General features: G+C 38.1%; 1 protein-coding gene across 2 annotated transcripts; it reads left to right on the forward strand.

Moving 5' to 3' along the window:
* The first annotated feature begins 5,499 nt into the window (after positions 1-5,499).
* Positions 5,500-12,090, forward strand: LOC149029448 (disease resistance protein RML1A-like). 2 transcript variants are annotated; one of them, XR_016171165.1, is made up of 5 exons: positions 5,500-6,120; positions 6,998-8,099; positions 8,240-8,527; positions 8,633-11,057; positions 11,816-12,090. XR_016171165.1 is itself a non-coding variant. In XM_089141872.1 (4 exons), the coding sequence occupies exons 1-4, from the start codon at positions 5,618-5,620 to the stop codon at positions 10,706-10,708; spliced, it is 3,969 nt and encodes a 1,322-aa protein (XP_088997998.1). In that variant the 5' UTR covers positions 5,500-5,617; the 3' UTR covers positions 10,709-11,684. The 2 variants fall into 2 exon arrangements, 1 of the variants encoding a protein (XP_088997998.1); XM_089141872.1 differs by lacking the exon at positions 11,816-12,090 and having other exon boundaries at positions 8,633-11,684.
* Positions 12,091-12,653: the final 563 nt, after the last annotated feature.

The following is a 12,653-nucleotide window of genomic DNA, read 5'->3' on the forward strand; positions in this document are numbered from 1 at the left end:
GCAAACAGCCAGGTAGAAGTCACCAACCAAACCTTGCTAGAAGGAATAAAAAAGAGACTAGAGTCTGACAAAGGCTTATGGGTCGAAGAATTCCCGAATGTCCTCTAGGCATACCGAACCATGGTTTGAACATCAACATGAGAGACTCCATTTAAGATAGCTTATGGGTTAGAAGCCTTAGATCCGATGGAAGTAACAGCTGGAACACTCAAAGACTGAGCATTTGAAGAAAAGGCAAACAAGCAAGGATTATTAGACAGTCTAGATCTGCTAGACGAGGTTCGAACAAAAGCCATTGCCCGAATATAACACTAACAAAGAAGGATAGCCTCTCATTACAACACTCGAGTGAAACACCGACAGTATCGATCAGGAGATCTCGTCATTAGGAATTCTCTAGCCTCAAATCCACGTCATCAAAGGAAATTGGATACTTCCTGGGAAGGACCATACATGATCATGAAACCCATTTGTTTGGGAGCTTATAAACTAAAGGATCCAGCAACCAATCAAGAGTTAAACTGATTGTGGAATGCAAGACACCTCAAGAAGTTTAATCCTTAAATGATCAGTTCCAAGATGTAAGGCACATCAAATTTTGATTCATATTTTCAAGCACCGAATCTCTTTTGAATGAAGGATAGGAAGTGATATGTTTGTACAAATTCAAAAGGCTTCAGTCACAATCTAAGTATGGGGCATCGGTTTAAAACCCGAATGAGACCTCTGAAAGCTTACGAATTCTTAGGAATTCGTTAAGTATGTTAATTACGGGCCATCAATTTAAAACCCGAATGAGACCTCTGAAGGCTTAAGAATTCTTAGGAATTTGTTAAGTATGTTAACTACAGGCCATCGGTTTAAAACCCGAATGAGACCTTTGAAAGCTTAAGAATTATTAGGAATTTGTTAAGTATGTTAATTACGGGCCATCGGTTTAAAACCCGAATGAGACCTCTGAAAGCTTACGAATTCTTAGGAATTCATTAAGAATGTTAATTACGGGCCATCGGTTTAAAACTTGAATGAGACCTCTGAAAGCTTAAGAATTCTTAGGAATTCATTAAGTATGTTAATTATGGGCCATCGGTTTAACACCCGAATGAGACCTTTGAAAGCTTAAGAATTCTTAGGAATTCGTTAAGTATGTTAATTACAGGCCATCAGTTTAACACCCGAATGAGACCTCTGAAAGCTTAAGAATTCTTAGGAATTCGTTAAGTATGTTAATTGTGGGACATTGGTTCAAAACCCAAATGAGACCTCTAAAAGCTTACGAATTCTTAGGAATTCATTAAGTATGTTAATTACGGGGCATCGGTTTAAAACCCGACTGAGACCGTTGAAAGCTTAAAAATACGGGGCATCAGTTTAAAACCAGAATGAGATCTCTAAAAGGGTTCGTTAAAGGATTCATTAAGTGTATAGCGTTCAGTTTTATATCTGGATAAAACTTAGAAGCTAACTACTAAGCACCAACAACATACAAGCAATGAAGAAGTAACAACAAAAATGTTTCATTAATGAAAAGACCCGAATGGGGGGCAACCCTTACCCAAAAAAAAAAGAGTGGAGAGAAGTACAAAAGTAATTGAAGAAAATGATCATAGTTCAGAGAGAGGTTGAGGGTCTAGTCGTGGGCAGGATCGGGAGTCTGACCTTGAGCAGCTGGCTCTGCAGTTTCCTTCGGAGCTGCATTATCTTCCACAACTTCACGTTCGGGAGTCAATGGGGGTTCGTCACTAAGATAGCCTTCAATATTCGGGTTCATCAGGGGAGGATCATCCTTGTTCGACACCCATTCTGGGGTCGTCATGTCTAGCTGGGAAAGATCGCAGCATTAATAAAATTTGAGTACTGCTAAATTGGGAAAGCAAGATCCCTCCTCATGATGGACATCCAGACGTCGTTGATACCAGCCCAATAAGCCAACAAGTTGTAACGTTCTCCCGAATGAGATCTAGAATCTTAAACTCGAAAGAAGAAATGGCCGCTTTCATCTGATCCATCTCCTCCATCCGGGACCTCGTCACCATCAACTGCCCGGTAGCAGTGCGGAGTCGGGAGTTTTCTCCTTCAGCTTCGAGACCTCTTTCTGCCTGGTCTCGAAAATTGTATCGCTGCGGTATGCCATAGCGCAAAGACGACCCACTCTCATGAGAGCCTCCATCTAACGATGGAAACAATCTGTGAGAACCCGTATACCAAAGAGGTTTTAGTGAAAGCCAAGACAAAAAGGCGAGCAATTCAAAGGAGTGGAACGAACCTGATAGAAGAATTCACCAATTCCTCTTCGAGCATGGAGTTCAAGACCTCCCGGTCACCCCGTACCAGAGAGTTGACGGCCCAATCAATGCCCAGCTCAATGTTTTGGGAAACCTGATCCCGAGCCTTCAACTGCTAGTTGGGGACAGAAAATCCCTTGATCAATCTGGCTTCTCTTGGAAGCAGATCGACCAACTCTCGTTTCCTTCGAACTAGAGTTGTAGCGTCATGTGTGGACTCAACAATGTCCACCAGCTCCTTCCCTTTGGCAGAAGGATCCTGCCTTATTCTCCAAAGCCCCTTCAGAGCAACAAGCATCACCCCCTACAAGGCAAGGGAACCTTCAGGAACTCTGTCTTTCCCCTTGGTTTAGGGCACCCTTTCCTTTGTAGCATCAAAACTTTGTTTGGACAAGGCCTTCACTGCAACTGGATTGAATTGGGGAGGCACTGCAAAGACCAGAAAGAAAATTAGAATCATCACAAGAAAAACAAAAGAAAATGAAGCAACAATGATCGGGCGCTCACCATGGGCCAGACCCCAGTAACGAATGACCGCTTCATATTCCGTGGCATACCCATGGATTTCCTGATGCGGTTGGATAGCTTTAATGGCTCAAACCGCCTCGTAATGGCTCGAACCGCCTCGTCTTCTGTCGCAGAAAGAGGAAGAGGACAATTGAGTTGAGCATAGGAGTTCGAGCAACTCTAGGAGATTGGGAAATTAAGCTCAGATTTAGGAGTATGGCAGAATAAGTAACGATGAGGCCATCACTTATGGTTTGAGGGGCAGGTACCATCGGCAAGGATTCCACCTTGCCATCCCAATTCACCCTTCTGGCGTTTAGAAAGAAACACCCAACCGGGAGGATTGGACTTGCTCAGATAATTAAACTGAGAAAACATAGCGAGAGAAGGGGTTATCTCAAGATCGAGATAGAACCCAATGAAGCCAATAATATGCCTCCAACTATTCAGGAGAAGCATACCTGGACAAATCTCCTAATGGTTGAGGCATTCAGCAAAAAGAGAAGAATAAAAAGGAAGCCGAACCCACTTTTAAGAGTGTCGACATAGATGGAAAACTCCCCTGGAGGATTGGAATCAACCCTCTCATTTGGGTTCGGGGCCCGAAAGGTGTAAGGAGGAGGAACAAAAAAATCAAAGGAGAGTTCATCAACCTCAATTGGATGAATGTGAGATACAAAATAAGAAGGGCTGGTAGAAGGCCTTTTGGATGGTCGGGAGCTCTTGGCTAGCGACTGCTTAGGAGCCTTCCTCTTCTTGGAAGAAACTTTTTGAACTCTAGCTACATTAGTTGAAGGCTCCCTAGGGTTTGTTGGGAAAGAAGACAACCAACGATCGATAATCCTTTCATCCCGATTGCCAGACAATCCACAGAGACTGAAGGACTTGCTTCGTCAATAGAGCCCTTTCCATTGATCAAACCATCAACAGAGTCCCCACTGGAGGTTTTGCCACTACCCATGGAAAGAAATGAAGAACAGGAAGAATTTGAACTAGATTTTCTAAGAAGAAAAAGAAAGGCAAATAAAGAACAAGCTAATTACCCAAATGGAAAAGCAAGGATTTGAAAAAGTAAGGAAAAGATGAGAGAACTTACTCATGATTTGAATGCTTGAGGTTGAAGAGCTTGAATCGCAAGAACGAGGGTTGCAAATCTTCAGAGCAAAGGCAAGGTTTTGTAAGCAAAATCAAATGTGCAGAGAAGTGAAAAGTGAGAGTGATTTATATGCTCAAGGAAGAGAATGGATGAACGAGATCAAACTCGATCAACGAACAAGATGTCGTGACGGTTCGAGTCGAGTTGATGACAAGTTAGATTAAAGATCATCAACAGTCGTCAATCACTGACGGTTCGAATGATAGAGTAATGATGGTGTCGTTTCCCAAAGATTACGTGGCATACGGCATGTGAGTAATGAGTAATTCAGATGGCTCGACGGCACGCTACTAGACGAAGACGTCAGAAGCAATAAATACGACTTTATCCATTCCGAAAAGATGTTTCAGCTTCATTCATGATCAAGACAAAGAAATCCAAACCAAGTGTTCAATCTGCGGACTCCATCCAATTGCTCAGCTTGGGGGGCAAATGATACGGGACAAATGAGACCGAACCCGATTGTACCGAGTTCGAGTCCTGAACCGCAGTTGAATCGCGATCAAGACTGGTCCTGACTAAGTCTTAGCAATCGTGCGTGGAAAAGCAATTTGACAGTTATGAGGTCTAAACGTGATTCCGAATATAACTGGATACGTGATAGAGTCAGAGTAGGTAACTTCCACTGATATGGAGTGGAGATCGTGCCAAGATTGATAACTACCCACAGCTTCGAATAAAGGGGGCAAAACCCTATAATCAAACGGTCATCAAGAAGGATCATTAACGCATCCAACGGGTGAGAATCAAAGGTAAAACCTATATAAATAAGTAGCCTACGCCCAGACGAGGTATTTAAATCGTTTCCCTTTACAATTACATTTAGTTTTTACTCTGCAACTAGCCAGAGTCTTGTGATCAATTCATTAACTGACTTAGCCTTCGGAGGTGGCCTCCCGACCACACGGTTGGGCCACATCTAACCTTGTTTTGTAGGTTCATCCTCAAAGATCTCAGAGCTGAGCAGATTTTGGACGCATCACCCATAAAGAAATGTTGTTTTGATTCTTCGACTACACCATTGGAGATTTTCTCTTCTTAACCATGTTAATAATGAAATTGTGACAGGTCTAATGATGTATAGAAGATGAAGAGAACAGAGATGCAGTGTTGGTAATGAAACTAAGGGCAAAAATGTCAAAACCAATAATGAGATCAATGAAACAAATTTCTTTTTTTGTCTTGAAAGGTGCAACTACGAGAGTTTGTCGTTATTTTAACAAACACTAGCTCATGGTTATCTAAAAAAAGCTATTCTTTTATTAATCCTCTATGGTTTAGCAATGAGAGAAAACCATGTAAATGCATGTGAGCAAGTTGCTCGGAGTTACTTAAAAACTATTATCTAATCAACCAACCAGCGATAAAGCGAAAGTCATGTGATGGGGGTGGTGGTTATCTAGAAAAATAATTTTGTTAAAACTTTCTTTTGGGATAAAACAAAGAAACCCATGTGATGGTGGCAACTAGTGATGATGTGAGGAAGTCACAAGTGATAATATAGAAATTTCTTGTAATGCGCGTAAAGAAAGTGGTGGGAACTTTCTCAAAAATAAAGATCATCTTTGTTATTGCTTTAATTTACATTGATATTCTTAAAGCCCATCCAAACACTTCCTTCCATATTCACATTTGAAGGAAAGTATTCTCCGAGCAATTTGATAGAAAAATGGCACCAGCTCACCACGCTTCTGCTTCTTCTTCATCAATCATTTCTTCTGGTTTTACTACAAATTATGAAGTGTTTTTGAGTTTTCATGGCAATGATGTACGCAAAAATTTCGCTGACCACCTCTACCATGCCTTAACTAGAATTGGAATTCGAACCTTCAGGGACTCTAAAGACCTTCACGTGGGAAACGATATTGGGGAAGAGCTACTCACTTCAATACAGGAGTCAAAGATCTCCCTTCCCATATTCTCAGAGAATTATCCATCAAGCAAGTGGTGTCTCAAAGAGTTAATCCAAATATCTGAATGCAGAAGAACGTTGGATCAGATAGTCATGCCTATTTTTTACAAAGTTGAGCCAAGAGATGTACGAAACCAAATAGGGATATACCAAAATGTCTTTGAGAAATACCAAAGGGATATGGTATCTGATATAGAAAAGTGGAAGGAAACTATGAAGGAGATTGGCGGATTGAAAGGGTGGCATGTCGATGAAAAAACGTAAGTCCAAGAGTTCCTTTTTTACTTGAGTGTAGTTGATGTTCTACCAAACCATGCTTAGTCACCAATTAAAGGAACCTAGACAATATGATTTCCATTTTTCTTTTTCTTTTTTAATATGATTTCCATTCATGTGACCAATTTGCATTAGTGTATCATATATAAAATATATTTCAATGGACTATTGAGAAAATAATACAAAATGATTTTGTTGATAACTTCTCAAATTTCTGATACATGCTTTCAAAGTTATTAGAATTAACTAGCATGAGCCATGCTCGATCCAGGTTCTTGATTAAGAGTGCTACATGGTTTGTGAAAATAATTTTTCGATCTAGTCTGAGTTTGGTCAGATCACTGTTAGGAAGCAAGTAATTAGTCCATATGGTAACATTATGTTTTTAAAATTCTGGAATGATAAATATATGTACAGTAATTGGTACAAATCATACAGTTAATCAGTCCATAAAGATGCATCCATATTTATTTAGAATTCTATAATAATGAAGTTTTTCTTTTTTTAATTTATTGATATACATTTTTATTTGTTATATGAGATTGAGATTGAGATTGAGATTGATGAATTACCTACCAAAATTTGTCTAATATACATGGTTAAATGAATTAATCTCATATGCAAAGAACTGAAAAATGCGAAATGATTTCAAATTGGGGAGCCATATTGGTTGTTAGTGACCATCAAGGTATGAGACATTAGAAAGTTATTGCAAACAGCTTTTTAACTATGATAAATACAGAAAACTTAATTAAAAGAAGACATAACACACAAATGCATAGGAAGACTTCCATAATATCATTTTCTTACCTGTACTATATTATTTTCTTACTTTTTGGAATATATATTTGAGTTATGCAGATCTGAAGCAGAGATGGTAGAAGAAGTTGTTCACACAGTTTATGCTAAATTGAAAAAGAGACCCTTAAGTGAAGATGGAAATCTGGTTGGAGCCCAATCTCGCTTAAGAGAAATGCTGATGTTGTTAGACATTGAATCTGACAACAAAAAAGTTATCGGGATCCAAGGCCTTGGAGGCATCGGAAAAACAACAATTGCTAGGATTGTCTATAATGAAGTCTCTAATCACTTTACAGGGTATAGCTTTATTGCAAACGTTCGAGAAGCTGCTCAACAATATAATGGACTTGTTCTTTTGCAAAAACAACTTTTATGGGATACCTTGAAGGATGAAGGCCAAGATATTACTACTGTGTATGCTGGGACCAAAGTGATCCAAGAAAGGTTATGTTGCAAAAAGGTCCTTATTGTACTGGATGATGTCGATCATGAAGATCAAGTAAAATATCTTGTTGGGGACAAGGAATGGTTTGGAATGGGAAGCAAAATCATTATCACAACTAGATACAAGCGTATTTTAGACTTCTGGGAATCAATTGGAATTTATAATCCACCACCAATGAATTCAGAAGAATCACTTCAACTTTTTAGCCATCATGCATTCAAAAGACACCTACCTCCAGATGATTTTTTGGATATGTCAACAGCTATGGTAGAAACTACTCGAGGACTTCCCTTAGCGCTTCAAGTTATAGGTTCATCTTTATATTTAGAGGAAAACCACTCCGTGTGGCAAGAAATGCTACAGAAGTTGCGGAAAGTTCCACATGATGATGTCCTTGAAAGATTGAAAATAAGTTATTACGGATTAAGTCAAGAAGAGAAACAAATGTTTCTTGACGTTGCCTGTTTTTTCATTGGTATGTATGAGAATATTGTTTGTTACATATGGAAAGGTTGTGGTTTTTCTGCTCAACAAGGGCTTAGTTTTCTTCGTCGAAAGTCTTTGATTATGATTAGTGAAGAAGGTGTGTTAGGAATGCATGATTTGCTTCGAGATTTGGGAAGGTACGTTGTTTACCAAGAAAATGCTGATGAGCCAGGGAAGCGTACACGGATATGGTTTCAAGAGGATGTTTGGAATGTATTGGACCAACAAGAGGTAGGTATTGAATTTAATTAAAAACTCTTCCATGATGACCTTGTGAATTATGTATTTGATGGATTTTTCTTGATTTAATAAAAATCTCATATGGTCATTTAATTAAGTAAGTTTATGCTTTCTTTTTTCTTTTTGTGCAGGGAACAAATAGTGTCACAGGACTCAGTGTTGATTTTAGAAGTATTTCGGAGAATGAAGGTTTGAGTAGTGAAGGATTTGCGGGAATGGCGCGTTTAAGGTTACTTCAAATTGATTATGCAAAGTTTTCTTGGAACTTCAAACATACTTTTTCTGAATTGAGGTGGCTTAGTTGGAAAGGATGTCCCAACCAATGCATCCAGACTAATTTATGTCCACGTAAATTGGTGGTTCTTGATCTATCTGATAGTGATATCACGGCCGATTGGATGGGCTGGAACTACATCAAGGTCTATAGAAACTCCTCTCTTTTATTTAGTTTGTCTATATTACAAAATTAAGTCCTAGCTTTTTAAGTTATTTATAGAAGTTCATGTATATTTTTTATTTTGCAGACGGCCAAAAATCTGAAAGTTCTAGATTTGTCATATTGTTGTCAACTATCTAGAACTCCTGTTCTTTCGGCAAATCAAAATCTGGAGGTGTTGTGGTTTAGTGGGTGTCGCAAATTGAATAAGATTGATCCATCCATTTGTCTTCTCACAAACTTGGTCATATTAGACATGAACAAGTGCTACAACATAAGGAGTCGACCGGCTCAAATTAGTAAGTTGACTAATCTCCAACAACTCAATTTATGCTATAAGGAGAGTGCAGTAGTGGACGTCTTAGTTGAAATTTCTCAATTGACTGCTCTCCAAAGCCTTTCTTTAAGGGCGTCAGACCCAAGTTTGAAAAGCATCTCGTGTCTTCCCCCAAGTCTCACCAGTCTGAAGTTGTCTAACTGCGATTCAATTCAAAATATCTCTGGTCTTCCCTCAAGTTTGACTAGTCTAAGAGTTGAATTTTGCATGTCAGTGGTAAAAGTATCAAGTACATTAAGAGGCTTGACAAATTTAAAGACATTATGGCTTTGTCGTTGTTCCCGTCTAGAAGAAATTGAAGGCTGTGACTTGAAATTGGACTCCTTGGAGGACTTGACCATTCAAGAGTGCTTTTCATTGCGAAAATTACCAAATCTGAGGGACTCAAAGTTTCTAAGGACTTTGACGGTTAGGAATAATGATTTCATCTCCGATTTTGAAGGCCTGAAGGGAATGGACTCTCTGGAGGAGTTGGGAATGTGGAACTGCAAATCATTAAGAAAATTACCAGACCTGCAAGACTCGAAAAGGCTAAGGAAACTAAATATCAGTGGATGTCCGCAAATATTAGAGATTGGGAGGTGTTTTATGACCTTCGAATCATTACAAGAGTTGACGATTGTCGATTGCTGCCACTCAATGGAAAAATTACCTGATCATATTTCCAACTTACACAATTTGAGCACATTATACATTGAAAAGCTGGGTAAATTAACTGAAATTCCAGGCCTTGACAGATTGGGGTCCTTACAAAGATTGACAATAGAAGGGTGCCATGCCGTTCGAAGATTACCAGATGGTTTGCCAAACAAGTTAACTCATCTATACATTACAGGGTGCCATGCCATTCGAAGATTACCGGATGGTCTACCAAAGAAGTTAACTCATTTACGCGTTAGAGAGTGCAAGAGTCTAACGGAGATTCCTGGCATCAGTGGATTGGACAACTTGGAGGAATTGGTCATCAGTTGCTGCGAATCCTTGGAAACACTACTTGCAGACTTGTCCAACTTCAAGAAGTTGAAGCATTTACGGATTGAAGGTAACAACAAGAACCTAGATGAGATTAAGGAATTCAATATCAGTGGCTGTAAATTCTTAGAGGAATTCAAGATTAGTGGATTCAGGTACTTGCAAAGATTATCCGATCTCTCTATCTTTAAAAAGTTAAGGGATCTTTCTATTGAAAGCTGCGACAATCTAAATGAGATTCTCGGTGTTGGCGAATTGGAATCATTAAACTATTTGTGTATAAGTGGCTGTGAGTCCTTACAAAGCTTATCAGATCTGTCAAATTTGAAAAAGTTATGGTGGCTATATATTGCAGACTGTAAGATTCTAACCGAGATTCTCGGTGTTGGCGAATTGGAATCCTTAAGGAACTTGCATATAAGTGGATGTGAGTACTTAGAAAGCTTACCGGATCTGTCAAATTTGAAAAAGTTGGAGGTGCTAGGTATTGTAGGCTGTAAAAATTTAGTTGAGATTCAGGACGTTGGCACATTGCAATCCTTGTTGAAATTAAGTATTGACAGCTATAATCTTACCAAGATTCATGGTGTTGATGGATTGGAATCCTTGCGGTCTTTGAAGATAACTGGGTGTGACTCTTTGGAAATATTACCCGATCTGTCAAACTTTAAAAGGGTGTGCAATTTGCATATTGAAGGCTGTAAGAATCTTACCGAGATTCAGAGTGTTGACACATTGAAATCCTTGTCACACTTGAAGATAATTGGGTGTGACTCCTTGGAAATATTACCCAATCTGTCAAATTTGACAAGTTTGACCAATTTAACAATTGAAGGCTGTAAAAATCTTACCTAGATTCAGATTCAGGGTGTTGACAGTTTTGGAATCCTTGCGGTATTTGAACATAATTGGGTGTGAGTCCTTGGAAGTATCACCCGATCTTTCTAACTTGAAAATTTTACAGAAGCTGAAAATCTAGGACTGCAAGAAATTGACCGAGATTCAAGATGGAAATAATCCATTGGAATCTTTGACAGAACTGGATGTTAGAGGGTGTATATCCTTGGAATAGTTACCAGATTGTGTTAAGTCAAACAAATTGTGGAGACTAAATGGTGTGTTCTGCTTCCACCTATCTAACTCTTGATTGACGGTGGATGCTCAAAGTTACAACTGCTTTCATCATGAGACAAATTTATTCCAGGTATTTCTGCCTCTTTTTCAACTGAATCTGAATTTTTTGCATTTAAATTGAATAACCAAATCAAGTTGCAAATACCATAGATTTCTTTTTCTTTTCCATTTTTGAGAATTAGTTCTAAGACGATAATTCTCTTAAGTTTTGCCTCTTTTTTTATTGGCTCAAGGAATTCAGAATTTATTTTAACAACATGTAATCTCTTACCCACTCATCCACTGGTTTTAATAAGATGGTAGTTATTACAGCTTGTGCTCGGAAAAGATCCAGAGTCTTACTATGTAAAAAGGTTCTCTTCAATACAATCCCTTTTAAATATGCCAATGTAACTTGTGCTAGGAAAAGATCTATCAGGTTAATTTATAGAGCATTTCTTAATTGATTAATATGTTAATGCAACTTTGCATATTCTGCTCATGGCTCCTTAATTTTCTCTACTGTTGTTTATATGCATGTTGTACATGACTTGATTGTGACTAGTCAGAAAATTGTATCTCGATGTCTATCATGCATGTAAATTTGTACATTTAGCTTAAGAGTCTTAAGCATCTTTAAATGAATATTTGATTTTTATCATTTTTATCTCAACCCTCCAAGGAGAGAAGGTGGTGTTGTTTCATTGTCTCTATAATCACAGTTGTTTGAGGCCTATTCTATTGTTGTCTAATGATCTTTTATTTTTTTACAATCAACCATACTTGGCTAAAAGGAAATTAGATTATGGAGTCAAATGACATATGGAAACTTCCTTACCATTCATGTAGGTATTGAATCAACTGCATGGAGAAATAAGAAATGACAAAAATGCACCATAACTTAAAGTTGGAGTCTCAAGCGGCCGAGTTGAAGGCAAAAATGACAAAAGAAAGAAAAAGATGACGCAACAGTTGGAAGAAACCTGCAAAGGCATGAAATGATGTACACTACTCAAAATTTTACATTGACGTATCCAATCAAAATTTTAAAAATGTACACTATTCATGATTAGATTAATTGTTCACTGGATTCAATTAATTTTGTAATGGTGAACAATATTAATTTCTGCACCTCTATGACTATTTATTGCAATTTTTTGTATAATTAATTGTGATCGATGCTTCATTTTACCTACAGGAACATGAAATGATGCACAAGTTGAATTGCACTCATCTGTCTTATTTTACAGGTAATCTGTATTTTCAAAATTTCACATTGGTGCAGTTCCACAATTACCCTGATTTGCTTTGTGTCTTCATTCCTCCCTCTTCAAATAGAGCAATTATTGTTTTGTATGTCATTTGTTTTAAGCTATGTTTCTTCGATAGAATTTGGTTCCAGATTTGAGACTTTAAGAGGTAGGACTTGGGGTAACACTAGTGTTCTAAGCTATATTTCTTTTCTTATATTGACTTACCTTTTATTGCTTTGATTGATACGTAGACCTTTGATCCAGTTTCTACATTTTAGTATGCTGATAAGTGTCGGGGTTGGTAGTAGCAAATAAGAATAGAAAGGCATTCTCTTTCGAGCATGGCTTTAAACGGATGATAGAGCAAAGTACAGTTGAACAACATTTTGTTTTCAATTTGATTCTCTATAAATTGTATCTTGATGGTTATCCAA

The sequence above is a fragment of the Hakea prostrata genome, chromosome 1, assembly GCF_041222555.1.
Source record: "Hakea prostrata isolate BN-2017 chromosome 1, UWA_Hpros_2, whole genome shotgun sequence".
Classification (NCBI taxonomy): domain Eukaryota; kingdom Viridiplantae; phylum Streptophyta; class Magnoliopsida; order Proteales; family Proteaceae; genus Hakea; species Hakea prostrata.